The sequence below is a fragment of the Arvicola amphibius genome, chromosome 4, assembly GCF_903992535.2.
Source record: "Arvicola amphibius chromosome 4, mArvAmp1.2, whole genome shotgun sequence".
NCBI lineage: Eukaryota > Metazoa > Chordata > Mammalia > Rodentia > Cricetidae > Arvicola > Arvicola amphibius.
The window spans coordinates 130,652,102-130,672,206 of record NC_052050.1 but is presented as its reverse complement, the minus strand read 5'-3'; the positions used below and the strand labels follow the sequence as shown (position 1 = coordinate 130,672,206).

The following is a 20,105-nucleotide window of genomic DNA, read 5'->3' as shown; positions in this document are numbered from 1 at the left end:
CTTTGAATCTTTTATTTTCTCCATCTACTGTGTTTGAAAGTTTTTCTGGGAATAGCAGTCTGGACTAGTGTCTGTAATTTCTTAAAGTCTATAGAAGGGATTTTTAAGTCAAAGAGAAATTACAGCACTACAGTAGGCACAGTGTGTAAAGTCTAACCTTCCGTAATGGGAAACCCAGAAGATATGCTCTCCAATAATCCTATAAGGTGAAAATGATGAAATGGGAACCTGCATATTTGGAGAGTTTTGTTGTCAACCCTTGTGGCCAGACCTTAGGTTTGGAGATGCTGCACAGTTGAATGAATTGAATGCAATGCGTTTACTTGCCCCCCCCCCCCCCCGCCGGGGGTAGCAGCAAGCAGGCAGAAGCACTGAGTTGCCAAAGGCAAGGTGATAGTAGTTATTTTAATTGGTCACATAGACAAAACAATGGCCTAACCATGATGGTCATCACAGGCAAAGTGAATTTCATGGTGGCATGACCTGTATGGACCTTTGGTACTGGCTAATCAATCATGGTGTTTCTAGGCTTGAGTTAGATAAGAAGGCTACTGAATTTTTGTTTGATCTCTATGAGCAGGAAAATTCTCAAACAAATAGAGAAAGGGTACATTGGATTATAGCAAAAGGGAATCTTGGCCTAGAAATCAATTTTCACTCTTGAACCAGTTTGTAGATCCAGAACGTCTTGAATGAAGGAGTGGCCAGGTTCCCCCAAAAAAGAACCTGGAAAAAATACCTAAAAGCTTTACTGTTAGCCTTTGCCCAGTCTTTCCCTAGAGGAAGCTATGGCCTTTCACAAAGTTGACTGTACACTGGTGGGAAGGAAACTACCAATCTTTCAAGGATCTTTGACTTCTGAACTGATCCAAGACACGCCAATAAACATTTTGGTCCTCTAAGTAAAGTGTGGTTTTATGGAGGTTAGGTGATTAATGGAATTTTTTTCAGATATCTGGCTTACAGCATAGCCAGTGAGTCTCGGAACTCCACCCTGTTGTTGCTCCCCCAACCCTACAATATAGAATTGTTATAGATATACTTAGAAGTTGGCAGAAATATCACCTTTCTTCCCTGACCTGTGGAGTGAAGGTCACATGACTGGAAAGGCTAAATGGAAGCCTTTAGAGTTCTGTCTGCCAAGGAAATAGGGAATTGTAAACAGGATTGCATCCATGGAGTAATTACAAATAGCATCACCATAAAGGAATCGAAAGATGTAGGAGCAGAGGTTCCCACGATAGCCCTGTTTCACTCTCCTATCTGACCAGAGCAGAAGTCACGTGGATAGCGGAAAAAGACAGCTGGCTATCGAAAACTCCATCACGTAGTAACTCTGATCGCAGCTGCGGTACCAGATAAAGAGTCCTTACTTGGGAAAATTAACACATCTCCTGGTTCATGGTATGTAGCTATTCATCTAGCAAATGTATTTTTCTCAGTATCTGCCCACCAGAGGCAATTCGATTTCGGTTGGCAAGGTCAGCAATATACCTTTACAGTTTTTTTCTTAAGGATATATTAGTTCTCCAGCCCTGTGTCATTACTTAGTTAGAAGGGATCTTGATCATCTGTCCCTTCCACCAAATATTACCCTGGTGCACTGTATTGATGGCATTATGCTGATTGGACCAAGTGAATAGGAGGTAGAAACCACTTTGAACTCACTGGTAACCTATATGTACATCAAAGGATGGAAAATATATCCAGCCAAGTGTCAAGAGTAATCTATCCCATTGAAATTCTTAGCAGATCAGTGGTGTGGGGCTTGCAGAGATTTCCTTCTAAGGTGAAGGATAAATTATTACACTTTACCTTTCCCACCATCAAGAAAGAAGTACAGTGTTTGGTCAGTCTATTTGGATTCTGGAGACAGGACATTCCTCACTTGGGTGTGTTACTCCAGTCCACATACAAAGTGATCCAAAAATCCTGCTAGCATTGTTTGTTGCCTGGAATAGGGGAAGGATCTTCAACAGGTCCAGGCTGCTCTACTGCTTGGACCATGTGATCCATCAAACCTGATGGTACTTACATGTCTGTGGCTGACAGTGATGATGTTTGGTTGAATCAATACCCACAAAAATGCATCCATGGAAAGATAATAATAATCAGGGATGAAATTAGCATAATCATCATCAGAGAGCCCCCCCCCCCCCCAGCATCTGATGGGAGCAGCTGCAGAGACCCACAGCCAAACATTATGAGAAGCTTGGGGATTCCTGTAAAAGAGGGCAAGGAAGGATTGCAGGAGTCAGAGGGATCTAGACACCACACAAAACAACCCACAGAATCAATGAGCCAGGGCTCATAATGGCTCATAGAAACTCAACCAGTTATCACGAAGCCTGCCCGGGTCTAACCTAAGTCCTGTGCATGTGTTATAGTTGTGTACCTTGGTGTTTCTATGGAATTCCTAATAGTGAGAGCAGGGGCTGTCCTGACACTTTTGCCTGGTTTTATTATCCTTTTTTTCTCCCATTGGGTTGCCTTGTTCATCCTTAATATGAGATGATGTGCCTAGTTTTATTATAACTTGACATGCCATGTTTGGCTGCTATCTCTGGGAGGCTTGCCTTTTCCTCAAGTGAAACGGAAGAGGCAGGGACATGAAGAGGAGGTATTGGGAGAAGTGTGGGAGGTGATGCATGCTGTGAATATGTTTTGTTGCCATTGGTTAATAAAGAAGCTGCTTTTGGCCAATGGCATAACAGAGTAAAGCCAGGCTGAAAGAGTTATATAGAGAGACTAGGCAGGGTCAGGAGATGCCATGTAGCTACCACCAGAGACAAACGTTGGAAAGAACTTTACCTAGTAACCCACAGATATGTGGCAATACACAGGTTAATAGAATGGGTTAATTTAAGATATAAGAGTTAGTCAGAAATACACTTAAGTGATTAACCAAGCAGTGATTTAAATAATATGGTTTCTGTGTTGTTATTTTGAGTTTGGTCAGCCGGGAAGGAACAAGCTGCCTCCTACTACAGAGAAGGGATGAGAAACCACCACTGGGGTGCAATATATAAAAGAAAAATAAAGTGATTTTTCAAAAAAGAATTATATGAAAAGTTGGATAAAACTTTGTCTGAGCTAACAAAAAGAAAGGCAGCCAGGATGTAAATTAATGAAAGAATCAAAAAGATACTATTACAACAGGCACTGAGGAAATTCACACAGTCATAAGAATACTTTAAATACTTTAGGTGGTCCATCAAACTGGACCACCTAAAAAGATGAATAAATTTCTAGATGTGTACAGCTTACTGAAGTTGAATGAAGATAAAATATCATTTGAATGGACTTATATGATCCAATGAGGTGAAACACAAATTTTTCAATAAAATCATTGCAAACCACATGTAAGAAATATTATCTACTACGATTCTGCCAGATTCATCCCAAATATACAGGGATAGTTCAACATAAACAGACCAAAGTACAGAAACCTGCTGATCATCACTTTAGGCACAGAAAAGGTCTGTGATAAAATCCAAGATTCTTCCATGACAAAAGTCTGATCTTATTTTCTTTTTTGAACTTGAATAAAACTTTATTCACATACATAAACCCATGAATAGACACTCACTCATAGACATAATTAAAACTAAAGCAAATTGGAACATTAAAACATTTATATAGCAAAGTTGTGTTGACCTGAAGATAAAAAGGAAGTATAAATAAATGTCTACTAAATTAAAACAAATATAATTAATCTTAACAATCCTTCGTTTAAAGGAATGTTAAGTACAGTTATTTACTCCAAACAATAAAACCCTCAAAATTGAGAAATTCATGATAAATACTAAAAGCATGAGATAAATGATAAAAGATACCTTTATTTTTAGAAGACAGACTAAACATACATATGCATATATTTACATACATGTATAACATAAGTATGTATAAATGTACATATATGTACTCACATAAGTGTATTTGTATTAATTACAACAATTTTTAACATACAAGAAGTTTGAAAATATATATATTTACTTGGTAAAAATTTCAAACCCAAGGGAGGGGTAAAATTGATTCAGAGTGGTTTTATTATATCCTCAAGATTAACTTCTTAGTATAAAATATACTATTGCAACTGTAAACTATTCTTTGCAATCATTTTAATAACCACAAGCAAAATTCTTTCATAGAAATAAACACTCACAATCTTGTCTACTTCCAATATCCAGGAGAATAACTATATGTTTTTCTTTGGATTCACCTTCTTATTTAGCTTCTCTAGGATCACGAATTATAGGCTCAATGTCCTTTATTTATGGCTAGAAACCATATGGCAAAAATTGGGAATTTGGGGGGGTGGGAGGGGGGATGGGGGATAGGGAGAGAATAGTGTGAAGTGGAGGATGGGGAGAGCTTGGGGGAATGGGATAGTTGGGATATAGGAAGGGTGGATGTGGGAACAGGGAAGTATATATCTTAATTAAGGGAGCCATTCTAGGGTTGGCAGAGACTTGACTCTAGAGGGGTTCCCAGGTGTCCAGGAAGATGCCCCCAGCTAGTTCCTTGGGCAGCTGAGGAAAGGGAGCCAGAAATGTCCAGATCCTATTGCCATACTCATGAATATCTTGCATATCACCATAGAACCTTCACCTGGTGATGGAAGGGGAAAATGACTGAGCCCCACATTGGAGCACCAGACTGAGCTCCCAAGGTCCTGATGAGGAGCAAAAGGACGGAGACCATGAGCAAGGAAGTCAGGACCGTGAGGGATGTGTTCACCTATTGAGAGGGTGGGACAGAACTAACGGGAGATCACCAAGCCCAGTTAGAATGGGACTGATGGAACACACGACCAAACCAGACCTCCTGAATGTGGCTGACAGTGGAGGCTGACTGAGAAACCAAGGACAATGGTGATGGGCTTGGACTCTACAGCATGGACGGGCTCTCTGGGAGCCTTGTCAGTTTGGTTGCTCACCTTCCTGGACTTAGGGGGAGTTGGGAGGACCTTGGACTTAACATAGTGAAGGGAACCCTGATGGCTCTTTGGCCTGGAGAGGGAGGCAGTGGGGGTATGGGTGGAAGGGAGGGGAGGGAAGGAGGAGGAGGAGGGGAGAAGATGGAAATTTTTAATAAAAAAGGAAAAAAAAAAAAGAAAAAAGCATACTGCTTCAAAACAAAAGAAATAAACACCTACAAATGAAGGAAGACATACTTCATATAAATATCAATACTCTAGTTCAAGTATAAATTATACGCAAAATTATTAGTGGAAACAAATCTAAATATCCAAGCAAAGTAAGTAATAGATTCATAAGAAAACATTACTAAAGGTCAATACAAATATTACATTTCAGAAATGATTAAATTTATAACCTGTTATCCATACCAGGTAAAAATGTAAAAGAGAAAGAAAAGATTTAAGAGTAGTAAAAAGATGGATGGTCAATAACACATTTTATCTAGTAGTACAGGAATGGAAAAACTCATTTTGCAATACAAGGAAAAATGATGCAATAATAAATTACAAAAGCAAGAAGAAATGAGCAAGATTTTGAGCATAAAAAAAGTTAACAGCAGAACTGATATACTAAGAGCTTTTCTCCATCAAGTCAGCTCAGGAGGTAATGACTTTACATCTTCAGTTTTCATTTCTACAGAGAATTTGAAAAATAATACGGTTTTAAGAAAACAGGAAATATGAAGGAAAAGGAATCCTTTGAAACATATTCTGTAAAACCAACATTACATTGATCTACAAACCTGACTAATACGTAAGAATTAAAGAAAACTACAGGTTAGTGTTCCTGATGAACTTAGGGTAGAATTCTCAAGAATAGTCTTATTAAATGATTCAACAACACAGTAAGATCACTCACAAGACCAAATGGGATTTATTGCAGGGATCCAAACAGAGTAAAGCATATATATATATATATATATATATATATATATATATATATGTCAATAACAATGACATATCACATTACTAGACTGGTTGACTGGTTAACCAGGTCAACATTTTTTTTCAATAGATGCTGAAAAAAAATGTTGTTACCAAAATTTAATATTCCTTGATGATAAAAAAAAATCTCTGAATGAATTTGTTACTGAAGGAACTCAACTTAGTCATATGTTTTCAACATGAATCTGCCATTATATTTGTGGTAGTTTGAGCGTAATTGGCCCCTGTAATCTCATTGAGAGCAGTACTATTAGAAGGTGTGGCTTTGTTGAAGAGGGTATGGCGTTATTGGAGGAAGTGCGTTACTGTGGCAGAAGGATTTGAGGTTGCCTGTGCTCACGATACTGCCCTCTGTCTCTGTCAATTTCCTGTTGTCTGAGGAAGGTAGGACTCTCAACTACTACTCCAGCACCATGCCTGCCTGCATGCTGTCATGCTCTCAGGATGATGATACTAGACTGAACTTCTCAAACTGTGAGTCGCCCCAGTTATACATTTTCATTTGAAAGAGTTGTATTCATGGTGTCTCTTCACAGCAACAGAAACCTTAACTAAGACAGAATCTGGTGCCAGGGACTAGGGTATTGCTATGATAGGGCTCACCATTTTTTTTTTAAGTAATATGGATTTCAGGGGTTTGGGTTAGAGAAGCAGTGGAATGCTTTAAGCACTCCTTAATAGGCCATATTAGTAGGAGCATGGAAGAAAGTAGTACTGAATGTGGTTTGATGAACTGTGGGGATCCAAGAGGTTTCAGAGGAGAAAAAAATGGTAATATGTGACCTAGAGACTGGTCTTTTGATGATTTGGTGAAGAAAGTGGCTGCCTTTTGCCCTTGTCCAAAAACTCCACCTGATTCTAAAGTGAAGACTTTTGGATTAATTCTGTTGCAGAGGAAATTTGAAAAGAACCTAGTATAGGCTCTGTAGTGCAGATATTACTGGTAATGGTAATAAAGATTCATAACGGAAAAGTGCAAGTTGATCAGGGTAAATTGCAAAATATAAATTTTGAGGAGAAAAAGAGCACCAGGAAGTGGAATGGAGCTAAGTCCTGTGTTCAAAGAGATAAACTGACCAAGAAATGGAATATAGGGAGTGGTGACCTCAAGGCAAGATCCCACCCAACTAAGTTTCTGACTTGAGAAAAAGAGCCTAAGAAAAGCTTGGTGTTGGGTGTGATGGGGCCCCACCTAGGCTGGCAGACCTCTGAGTTTGAGGCCAGGCTGGTCTTCAGAGCATGTGTCAGGACAGCCAAGCTTAGGCAGTGAAGGACAGTAAGCTGGAGAAGATGTAATTGAACAAGGGGGCACGTTCCAGTTTCAGTAAGCAGCAGAATTTGGCAGCTTTGGCCACATGGTTCTAGCTTTAGAATTAAGGATAGGAGAAACAGCTTACAGAATGAAAGTCTCTGAGGCCAGGCATGTGTCAGGGTTATCCCTGAATGGAGGCCTAGCAGAGAGGCCATTGCTTGGAGCTGTTAAGTTGAAGCCTCGATTGCCTTGGAAAACCCAAGATGTTAGAGATGCTAGCGTTATAAGACAACTGCCACAGAGAGCTGCTAACAGGGAGTGGAGCCAGCCTAAGAGAAAGAAATGTATTGTAGTCAACAAAACTGAATGGAACTGGAGATCTGAATAACATTTCCACATCAGACATAGAGATGCAGAGTTTGCAGTTTTCCCAGCTGGGTTTTGGTTGTGCTTCTGTCCAGTATTTCCTTGTTATGCTTGCTTTCCTTGTGTTATGGAATGGTAGCGCATATCCTGTGCGATTATAGGTTGGAAGTATGTGATCTCCTTTTTGGTTCTGGTTATTATAGGTGATTCCAGTTAAGATATTGAATGAATCTCAGAAGAGACTTTGAACTTTGGGCTTTAAAATATTGTTGAGATAGTGATAGAATATGGGGACTTTTGAAGGTGTACTAAAATTGTTACAAGCTTACGGGGGCCAGAGAATGTGGTAGTTTGAATGCTATTGGTCCCATAATCTCATGGGGAGTGGCACAATTAGGAAGTGTGGCCTTGTTGGAGTTGGTATTGCCTTGTTGGAGGAAGTTTGTCACTGTCAGGGAGGGCTTTGAGTTTGCCTATGTTCACGATACTGTCCAGTGTCTTAGTAGAATTCCTGTTGCCTGTTTAGCTGCTACTCCAGCCCCATGTCTGCCTGCATGCTGCCATTCTCCCTGTCGTGATGAAATGGATTGAACTTCTGAAACTGTGAGCCACCCCAATTAAAAGTTTTCATTGTCTCAGGAGGCACAGAAAAGGTCTATGACAAAATCCAAGATGTATCCATGACAAACGTCCTGCGGAAAGTAGGGTACAGGACCTATGTCACAGCACAATAAAAACACTATGAAATAGATCAACACCTAACACCAGGCTCAAAGCATTTCTGTGAAAACCAAGAACAAGAAAAGGATGTTCACTCAGCCTTTTTTGCTCAACATAGTACCTGAAATCTTATCTAGAGCAAGGGATCACTGCGAAAGAGAGGGTCTACAAGGAGCCATTGTCTTCTGCACACAGCATTGCAGCTGCATGTAAGAACTCATGGCCTACTATATTCATGTCATCATTTTATGTATGTATACATATGTATATATGTATTAAGTTATGTGTCTTTGTGCATTTATTTATTTATACTTCCATAGAGCCATGCATGTAGCTCTCCCTGCTTCCTGTGGGGAGCTCAAAGACATTCAGGGGTCAGTTCTCTTCTTCTGCTATGTGAGTTCTAGAGATTAAATTCAGTTCATTAGGCATGTGTCAAAATGGTCTACTAGATTTCTAGCCAGTCCCATGAATCCATTTTATAAGTAAAGTTGATAAAGGCCTGATTTGGAAGGCCTATTATTTTCTGTTGACAGATTTAATGAAATTCTACTTAAGCTTAAATCATGTCCACAAGACTTTAAAAGGCCTTGCTAAAACTCTGACACCATCATAAGTCATCAACTGGGACATAGGACGGCCTGCATCATCCTGTTCACTTCCAGAATGAGAAAACACATCCCTGAGATCACCAAGAGTGCCTAACTAGATTGAGTAGCTCTGTCCACTGGGAGGACAGATCAAAGGGGATAGTCAACCATGGCTCTGGAGTTTGTCTTATAGATCTAGAAAATAAGAACCTACAAGTCTCTTAGGCAAGGGTATTTTAAGTCCCCGTCTCTGGCCTCCATCTTTGGAGGCCCTGTCCCTGTGCCCGCCAAGCCTTGACCCCTCCCTGGAAGAGGGTCAAGACAACCCGCCAAAATCTTGTCCAGTCCCCCAGTCTATATAAACTGCTCCCCCGGTAAGTCTCTTTGTGTTCTCTTTCTTCTCCCCTCGGTGGTCCTGTTTGCTGCTTCCCGGTTCTCCCTCAGGGCCACCTGAGAGTGCAGGAATCCCATTAAACCTGGATATTTTTTTTAATTTGGCTTCTTGTGATTTGGCTTGATTGGGATTTCTGCATCAGCAGAGAACTTGTGTTAGGAAAATTCCTAATATCTTGGAGGTACCACGTCTCCTTTGCCCACAGCATCCCAACATGCCAAGTCTCAGCTGCTTTCTTTCACTCCTTCAAAACAAGATCCACCTGCTGACTCTTAATGTCAAATGTTGACTCTTGATTACAAATTGGTCTGCTCTTCCCTGGAAAAGGCCACTTTCCCCATTCTTTCCATTTATTATTTGCCTAAAGTTTTCTGTATAAGGATGAGCCTCTTGAGCTTTCTCTCATCTGTTTTGGCATGCCTACTGATGTTGTCCTTGTTCTATTCATGTTTGGTCAGTCACAGTGGTAAGACTTTATATGTGTAGCTTATGAGATTACTAGGAGGCACAATTCCCACCACAAATCTCCCTAATTCCCTGGCCCTTACATTCATTCAACCCTCTTGTTAACAATGTTTTCTTTAACCTGAGCCTTAGGTATATGAATAGTTTTATCAATCTATCCATTGAGACTGGGTTCCATTACTCTTCATTTTAATTTTCTGTGGTCTCCTGTAATGTCCTCCATCTGTTGCAAAAAGAAGTTTCTTTGATTAGGGGGAAGGACTACGCTTATTTGTGGGTATAAGCAAGGATATTTGGAGTGTGGTTAGGAATTATACTGAATTACTAAAGTGGTGGTTGGAAGTTTTCCTTTAAGATCCTTGACTTCACTATCCCTGGATAGTTTGCTAGATTTCCAGAACCAGACATGATTTTCCTCCTGCTGAGAAGTTGTTAAGCACAATCAGAGACTTTTTTTTACAGCCAGGCTATGAATGCCACTACGGCATCCTTAGGATTATCATTCTGTGCTAGTTCTTTTTGCGGTTCCTAAGACTCACAACTAGTTAGTACATGTGGTTCTCTCACTCTTTTAAAACTTTCATGGTACCTTTGTGTACCATGAAAAGTATTCCTTAAAGAAGAGGTTTAAAAGTCAGCTCCTGTCCAGGGGCTTCTGAGCCTTGTGTTTCAACACTTTAAAGAAATAAAACAGGCTACAGTAGACTATGGTCCCACTTCCCCGTACACAATTACTTTAATAGAGGGACTCACTGGCAGATGGATGACACCAAATGACTAGTTTCAGGTGGTGAGAGCTTGCTTAACAGGAGGGAACTTCCTCTTATGGAAAGTAGAATATGAAGAGTTGGCTAAAAAGGAGGCACCTAGTTCAGCTGAAAGACTAGGGGAAAAAGGGAAAATTATAGCTATTGCATATATGACTGATAAAGTAAAACTAAAAACCATCCAAAGAATGAGCAATATAGTGTGAGAGAAAAAAAACCTGCAAGTTCCTACACTGTCTGATGGATCATTGCCAAGTGAGATTCTGTTTCTAGTGGTGTTTTGCCTTGAGGTTACATTTTATTTTTCAAGTGAATGATTATAATGAATACAAGTTAAAAAAAAAGCAATATGTTTTCCATATCCCTTACATGATTAAACATTTTACATATTGCAGGTGATAAACAAATTATCCCCAGGAACCCATCTCCACTGATGTCCAAGCAACTTGCTATAGATTAACAAAGTGTAAGCAAGCAAGGTATTTTTCTCAGCCAGTTCTTTTCCTGGCAGGATACATTTTACAATTAAGGTCGAGTTGTTGGTATGTTTAATGTATAGTTTATGACATCTGCAAACCCTGTTTTATTTCTTCTTTCCTCTTCTGTATCTCTTTAATTTGCTTCTCTTGCTTCATTGCCTCAGCAGGCACTTCAGGCATAATGTTGAAAAGGAGTGAGGAGGGGAGGAATCTGTTCCATTTCTGATTTCAGCGGGATTGATTTAATTTTTTCTCCATTTAGGCTGATGTTCACTGTAGTGTTCTCATACACAGACTTTCATGTGTTGAGCTGTGTTCCCTTTATCCTACATTCTCTCGGACTTTCATCATAAAATCATGTTGGGTGTAGTCAAAGGCATTTTCTGTGTCTATTGAAGATGATCATGTGATTTTGGTGTAAAATCAAATCATGGCTTTAGTACATTTATTCAACTGTATATGTTGATCCTTGCATGCATTTCAGGAATAAAGATAACTTGTTCCTCTAACATAGTATTTGTGATATGTGTCTATATTCTGTTTGCAAGTGTTTTATTGAGCATTTTGAGTCTATATCTGTCATGGTTATTGGCTTGTAGGTTTGTTCTTATTGTGCCATGCTTTGGTATTATGGTGTTATTGTTTTTTTTTAGGAGTTTGTGTGTCTTCCTTATTTTACTATGTCCTTGAATGTTTGAGAATGATGGACTATAAGCATTTTCTGAATATCTGTTAGAATTCTGTTGTGAATGCAGCCGTCATTGTACCATTTTTTTAAAGCTGGAAGGCCTTTTTTTTCCACTATTTCAATCTTATAAATTTTATAAGTCTCTTTAGATTGTTAATTTATGTTGATAACCCTTTCCTTTCCTTTTTCTTTCAGGTTTTGCAGCTTAATGGAGTACTATCGTTTTCTTTTTAAATTTTCTTGTTTCTTTATTTTTTGTGCCTTTCACGTCATACATCTCTAACCCATTAATTTCCCTGTTCCTTTTGAAAACTATCCCCAAAATAAAATAAAATTAAAAAGTGAAGAAAAAGGAGAAAAAAGAATGATCAGTAACCAAGAGGACTTCCAGTGAGAGCCCAACTTTGATAGTGTAACATAAAGCAGAGGCCTTGAACCAGATCAATGGCTCTTTGCAATGAATACTTATGAGTGAAGATATGTGGGTAAAAAGGTTGACTGTGTGGCTCAGTGTGTCACTGCTACTTCCATGAGTAGTACTGGCTTTTAAAGTAATCCCTTATAGTCATCTGATTGTCTTTGATGTATGCTGTCATGTTTCCCTCCTCATCACTGGTTCCATTGATTTGGGTCTGCTCTTAACTTTTTTTTTGGATGAATTGGGTGAAGGGTCTGCAACTTTGCTTCTCAAAGAAAACCAGCTCTTAGATTCTTTGAGAGTTTTATATCGTTTTCTTTGTTTAAATTTCATTGATTTCTGCTCTGATTTTTATAACTTTTTTGCCATTGGCTAAGTTTTCTATTTTTTAAATAATATTTTTTCATTATATCATTAGGTCATGTCCTAGAGGTCTGATTTCTTTTTTAATGTAGGTACTTGGAACTATAATTGCATGCTATGTATTCCAGAAGTTTGGTTGTTTTGTGTTTTGAGGTTCATATACTTTCAGGAACACTTTTCCCCCTTGATTTCTTCTTGGACCCACCCATCATTCAACAATGAGTTGTTTAATCTCAATGCATTAGCATATACTCTAGAAATTTATTTTTTCTCAATTTTAAATTTTATTGCATTATCATCAGATATGACACAATTTGTTATCTGATCTCTTTAAATTTGTAATTATTTGCTTTGTGCTCCCCAATGTGGTCTGTTTTAGAAAAGCTTCAGCAACCTGAATCTGAACAAATGAGGATTTCAAACTACATGGTTTCAGTGGGAGAAGACCATGGATAAGAAAATGAACAGGACAGAACGCTGGGGTCAGGAGGACTACGTATTCAGGCCAGCAAGTTTATTTAGCAGCACTGTTTATGGTACTATTTGCATGTAGTACATGGACAGAGTTAGCAGAAAACTCTCACAGAATGGGACAGACTGAGCAGGAAGGTTATCAGGCAATGGAGTGTAAAGGGAGCACAGGCTAGCTCAAGTGTGTCACAAAGCAAGCACACAGCACCTTGATACTGATTACCACAGACATTCAGGGGAAAAGTCCAGTTTCCAGGAACTGAAAACTTGATACCCTCAAGGTCCTGGACCCAGCCCAGTTGGATAAAAACATAGAATTAGTTCCTTTTATCCTTTCATAAAGACCTGTGAGACATGCTTTGATTAACCTGGCCCCCAAAGCTTTCATGTGCTGATGAAAAGAATATATATACATACATATATATATATATACGTATATATATATATATATATATATATATAATATATATATATATTCTATTGTGTTTGGCCACAATATTCTGTAGCTAATATCAAGCCCATCATGATTCATGATGCCAATTATTTTTGTTTTTATTTGAATAATTCTTGTTTAGATCATATGTACCAGAGAAAGGAGTATTGAAATCATCTTTTATTAATGGATTGATGTTAATCTGTCTCTTAAACCCAGTAGCAAATTATTTTATGATAAAGAATATAATGTATGTATGCTGAAGACAGTAAGGTCTTCTTGATTAACTTGGTAAGAATGAAGTATCCCTCTCCCTCTTTATCTCCTCTGGATAGATTTATTTAAAGTCTACTTTGTCAGATAGTATGAAAGTTAAGCCTGTTTGTTTCCTGGTCTCATTTGATTGAAATACTTTTGCCCACCCTTTTACTTTAAGGCAGTGTTTATCTTTAAAACTAAGATTCATTTCTAGTAGGCACCAGATAAGTAGATTTTTTTTTTCCTGATCTATCCAGTCAGCCTGTGCTGTATATCTTGACTGTGGCTATTGTGCTGTTGATTTTGGATGTTGTTAATTGTGTTCTCAGTGACACTTTGTATTATATTCATAGTCTCAGTGCTATGCTCATTCTCTTCATTTGCCCAAAATATTGTTTCCTATATTTCCTTTAGGTTTGGTTTGATGACTATATGTTTCTTAGTATGTTTGTGTCATGGAAAATTTTTCTTCCTCTTTCAATCACAAAAAATCATTTTCTGGATATACTATTCAAGATTGGCAGTCAGAATATTTTAGAAATTTGAATGCATTGTTCTTGGAAATTGTGGTTTTCAAGGTTTCTATTTAGAAATCAACTGTTATTCTGTTGGATTTTTCTTTATATATGACATTTTTTTTCTCTTGCAGCTTTCAAAACTTTTTCTTTATTCTTTATTATGTCAGTATTTTAACTAGAAATGCCATAGGGTTTTTCTTTTCTGGTCTTGTCTATTTTGTGTTCAGTGAGATCCTTGTGTCTGTTTGTGCCTTTTCTCAATTTGCAGAAGTTCACTTCTATGATTTTCTTCACTCTCTGGACTATGACATTGACATAGAACTCACCTCCTTCATCTATGCATGTAATTTAAAGGTTTGGTGTTCTCATGGTCTCATATTTGAAGGCCTTGCATGGCATTTCTTATTTCTTATGTGTTCCTTTCTTGTATTAAAAATTATGTTTCTTGATTATTTGTTCTACATCCTCTGCTTTATTTTCAAACCCTGATCATCTGCCCTCTGCTTGATTCATTCTCTAAGTAAGGCTGTTCTTTGAGTTTTGTTGTTGAGCTATTGTGTTTTTCAAGGATACCTTCATTTCTGCTAATGTCTTCTTTAATGTTTCTATTTCTCAATTGAATTCTGTTCTCAAGTCCTGAATTGTCTTCTTCAGATCTGTTCATCTTGTTTGTGTTTTATTGGGCATTACTTAGGGGTTTAACATCCTTATATTCTTTCTCTGTAATTTGATTGAGTTGTTTACTTATGTCTTTTCTCAACTTTTGAGCTCTTTAATGAGGTTTATGCCTTTTCTTTTATATTCTGGATTACAAAGTTCATCTGGCCAATTCAAATTTACAAATACTTCTTCAGGACCTGGAGGATTTGAAGAGAAGATAGTGGCTTCATCTTTAATGCTGTTGATATTGTGCCAATATGATCTGGACATGTGGACTTCTTTTGTTAGTTTTGAGATTGTTCTGGACATAGTGGTTGGATCTAGATTTTGTAAATGGCTTGTAAAGAATGGAATGAGGTGGAAAATGGGTAATGGGCTAGTTTCCAGGATGTGCTTTCTCTTCCAAGCCTTGAGTTTGAGGTTATTTCTGGCTTCAGAGCAAGTTTCAATCTGGCATGGGAGACTCACGAGGATTGTAGGATAAGCAGCGTGGACACAGGCCCAACTCTAGAGATTCTTTGCATTTGCTGTGTAACCTAAACAAACCTTGCGTGTTGCAGAAAAAGTATGGATGGGAGGTTAGGTGAAATCTCTAGGCTACAGTCTGGAAGAGGAGTCTAGGTACCTTGTGTGGTATTGAGAGTTTGCTCAGATGGGACCAATGGTTGGTTGCAGGTCTTTTCAGGAGCCTCGACCTGAAATGTAGTGAGGGCTTATTTGGTCAGATTAGGTTGGAGCATGCAATATGAGATGAGGACTCACCAGAAGTTTAGAGGCCATCTATTGCATAGGTAGTGGTATCCAGATTGAGTTTGGCTGTTGGAGGAGGGCCCGCTTGCTTGTCCTGGCCGCCCGGCTAGCTTACCCGAACATAACCACACCAAAACTGTATTAATTAAATCACTGCTTGGCCCATTAGCTCTAGTTTCTTATTGGTTAATTCTTATATCTTAATTTAACCCATTTCTATTAATCGGTGTATCACCACATGGCAGTGGCTTACTGGGTAAAAATTCCCAGAGTCTGTCTCCAGTGGATCTATGGCATCTCTCTGACTCTGCTTTCTTCCTCCCAGAATTCAGTTCTGTCTTCTCTGCCTACCTAAGGCCAAGGCAGTTTCTTTATTCATTAACCAATACAGGCAACACACAGAGGGGACTCCCACATCATCTGGCAACTGCTGATGGGGCCAGGAATAGATAAAACAGATTGCAGAAAATGTGGATGACATGATCTGCAAGAGTCTTTAGGCTAGATACTTGGTGAAGAATCATATAACAGAAGAAGCAGGGAATGGACCTATTTGGGGAAGCTTAAAGCATAGCTGTAGTGCAGGATCAGTGGTTAGTTTATGTTGGGGACCAGGAGCTAGTTTGAGCACAGACTTCTCTCTGCATATAAAATTTGTTCTTTTAAACATTTCATGGGAATTTTGATTTTATTTCCAAAGAATACTAGATTTGCTTCTATTTATTTAATTTGACACAAATTTGTCAATATCTTCATGATTTAATTTTGTAATGAAGGTGATTAATTGTTGAGCATCAGGATTTACCATTTTTCATTATAGACTTAAAGGAAATAATAGCTAAGCCAAAATTATCTTTCCTTATTAGTAAATGGAAGTGACAAGATTCAGATTTCAGCATAGGAATAAAGTGTGGCATCTTTCCATGATTAGAAACACTCATCCTTGAGTTGATCGAGCATCCTAACTGGATTGTGTGGCTCTCTACACTGGGACTAGAGATCAAAGGGAAGTAGATGTGCATAGTCAATCATAGCTTTGAAGGCTGTTCCCCAACTGTGGGAGGATAACCTGAAAGGAGATATTTGGGACAGTCATGTCTGGAAATAGTAGATGACCTAGAGACCAGAGATCAGAATTCCGGGTGTGATGTTTCATAGTTGTGCTGACTGTCTACATCTGACAAAGGTTTTGTGCTGGCTTGATTTATGCTAACCTGACACAGGGTATAGGCACCTAAGCAGAGGAAACCTTGACTGAGAAAATGCCCCCATAAGTTTAGGCTGTAGACAGGTCTACAGAACATTTTCTCATTTACTGACTGACGGAGAGGTCCCTGCCCTCCCCCCTTTTTTCTTTTTTTGTGATTCCATTTCTGGCTGTTGATCCTTGGTTGTAAAGGAAAGAACACAGAGCAAGGCGGGAGGACTAAGTGAGTAAACAGCAGCCCTCAATGGCCTCTGCCTCAATCCCTGCCTCCAGGTTCCTGCCCCTTTAGAGTTCCTGTCCTGACCTCCTCAGATGATGGATAGTAATGAGGATATAATAGTCAAATGAATTCTTTCCAACCTGACTTGCTGTGGTAATGGTGTTTCATAATAGCAATAGTAATCTTAACTAGGACAGATATTTTGCTGAGTTTTCAAATCCACATTAAAATTATCTGTGGAGTGAGGTCACCATCCAGGTGAGAGCTGAGACAGCAGCAACCATTCCAGGAACCACAAAACCATTCTCTCAAGTTTCAAATCTCACTATGGCTTCCCAAGGGTCAGATTCTCGCAGACAGGAATTGCCAGGAGGAAATGGTATTTGGAGAATTTTTTTCTCTCTATGTGACAGAGCAAAATGAAAAGGAGAGGGGGTTTAGAGCTGAGAAAAAAAACAAATGCAAACAAACACTGACAGGAGACCATTGTTAGACCATGTTAATGGCCAACAGACATCAATTCCATTAAAAATAAGGCAACAAACTGATTAAAATAAAGGATAAGTGTGGTAGGCCCTCCTTTTATTTTATAACGAATGGTTTTGAAAATCAAGTAAGGAGGTCTCCAGAATCTCTGGTCTGGGATTTCTTACACACACAGTGATATTTCTATGTTCAGAAGTCAACAAACTAATACATGATGGGTTTCTGATAGAGTAAATATTTTCTTATTATTTCTTTCCTTTTTTCTTTTAACTTTTCCCAACTTTCTGATGTAAACCATCAGGTAAAGCTTCAATGAGGGGTTCAGGTTCTGGCTCTAGCATTTCTTCTACCTTGAGTTTGTGCTGAGATTTCTTTTTTGTAATTAGGAATATCAAGGAAAGTAACACCACCAAAAAAAGAATTAAAAAACCTAGTATGAGCTTACTCATCTTGGACTTCTTAGGATATATTCTTGGAGGAGGTCCACTGTCTATACTACCTCCAAAGCCACTTCGTTGACAGTCTGGTGGCTCCCATTTTACGTCACAATGGCAGTGATGTTTATTGTTGCAGACTCCTTTCATATTGCACTGGAATGCTGAACAGTTACTTAACAAATCAGACTTAGGGACACACTTCCTGTTAACACATATAAGATTTTGACCACAACCTGTGCCATCTGTCACTGCTCCGCTGTCTTCTAATGTCATTCCAAAATGATAGTCTATACTCCAGCAGTTGACATTATTGAAGTGAGTCCAATGCACTGTTTCATGGCTCCTCCTACGTGGAATCTGTCTTACATTTTCACACTGAATTCGTCCACAGAGTACATCAGCATTCTCGCATCTTCTGTAGTTAGAGCTATCGTTACCACAGTTACCAAAACGGTCACCCTGTTTGTTCATTTTCATGTAGCAATTCTTATTTGCACTCCTGGCTGTTTTGCCAAACAGTCTCTGACAGTGTTCTTCACGTTTAGGACAATTCATTTTATAGCAATAACCATCACCCCCGCAAGGGCTTCCATCTTTCTTGTATACGTCTTCTGGACACTCAGCTGAAGTCCCATTGCACCACTCTGGAAGGTCACATTCATTCTTCTGTCTTCTACACAGTGTTCCTGGTGGTTTGAACTTGCAGTCTTCGCAGCAAGGCCCTTGAGCACATTCAGCGTTGGGTTTGAACACACAGTCTTGGCTACAGCATGGATCATGTAGACAGGATGCCAGGGATCCACAGTCACACTGCTCTCCTTCCTCAACCACATTATTGCCACACAAGGTGAGGTTGAGGGTTACGACTATATCTGGATCATTATTCAAACAATTTCTCCTGGTAATCGTGGAATACATATACTGATAACTGCAGTTGCTGAATCTAGGGGAGTCAGATTTTGCTGGGGCCATTATACAATTTGATAGCCCACATGTACAGTATTTCTCGTCATGATCCATACCCAAATTATGACCCATCTCATGTGCAATAATGAATGCCATGTCTGTTGTTGTATCAAACATGAAACTGTTAACTGCACAATTAAATGATGAGCAAACTGTACCTATAAAAGCTAGCCCTAAAGATCCACCATAACTTTGCCTGGCAAAAAGATGTGCAATATCATGTCTAAAGCGATTGTCAACATTCTTTTCTTTCCAGTCACAGAAATTAGATAGGACATTACCTATGGATCTTGTTACATTGATTTTGTTTGTTTGGGTCCAAACTTCCAGTGTTGTTAAAACCACATGAATATCTATCTGAAGATAAAAGCCATTTATTCCGCTGACAATTTGCAACATTTCTCGCATACAGGTTGTGACATTATTTGCTCTATAAACATATCGTTGATTATCTATCACCACAAAATATTCAAGATACTTGTGATGGGTCCACCAATTCTCATATTGGCTTTGCATTAGTGTGGAGTCCTTGCTTTCTTGAATCTTCATTTGTCGCGCTATTTCTTCATCTGTTAACCCACATCTCATAGAATGTAATTCTGAGTCCTCCCTGTCTATTTTGTATATGAGATGTTCAAATGTGGAAGCCAGATTCTTTGGCATGATTTCATAAGCTGTGCCATTTATCTCTAGTATGCCTTGCAAACTCCCAAAACAGGTATTAATAATGACAGTGGAATCTGGATCTCCATATATATAGCCATGGTAGTAGCAGTCACTTCGCACAAAAGGTTCTTCTACAAGGCGGTTACCTTTGTCACTATAGGTGACCAGTAGGAAGTTTCTGGATATAAAGTATTTTGTGTGTTTCATGGTGATAATATGTCTCCTTCCTCCAAAGCGCAGGCTATAGGACAGCCAATCTGAGGAAATATCTTGCTTAGTAGTGTCAGTGACCCTCAAGGGTATCACTACTTCTGGAGGACTGCTGTACTTAGCATGCGCAGTTGGGGACCATGTGGAGAGTAAGAGCAACATCCATAGGCAGCACTGAAGGACCATGATGCTCTCATGGACCACGGCCTCACCCATGGACCATAACTGTACTCAATAAGCAGAAGTCTTTGCTCTTTTAGTCTGCACTTTGTCTGGTTGCATGCATTCGTCTTTAATAGTATGTCTTCTGGCGGAGTTGACCAATCAGAGCATCAGGACTAAAGAGAACAGATGAACAAAGGGCCTGCATAAGTAACTCTTAATGAAGTCAGTTT

At 38.9% G+C, this 20,105-nt stretch overlaps 1 protein-coding gene across 1 annotated transcript; it reads right to left on the bottom strand.

Moving 5' to 3' along the window:
• Positions 1 to 17,697: 17,697 nt before the first annotated feature.
• On the bottom strand, positions 17,698 to 19,929 carry LOC119811615 (disintegrin and metalloproteinase domain-containing protein 26A-like). Its single transcript, XM_038325513.1, has one exon. It carries the CDS (start codon positions 19,924 to 19,926, stop codon positions 17,698 to 17,700), a length of 2,229 nt encoding a protein of 742 aa, XP_038181441.1. The 5' UTR covers positions 19,927 to 19,929.
• Positions 19,930 to 20,105: the final 176 nt, after the last annotated feature.

What these genes read in the sequence shown, in the direction of transcription:
- LOC119811615 (XM_038325513.1), bottom strand. Translation starts at nt 19,926, where the DNA reads ATGGGTGAGGCCGTGGTCCATGAGAGCATCATGGTCCTTCAGTGCTGC.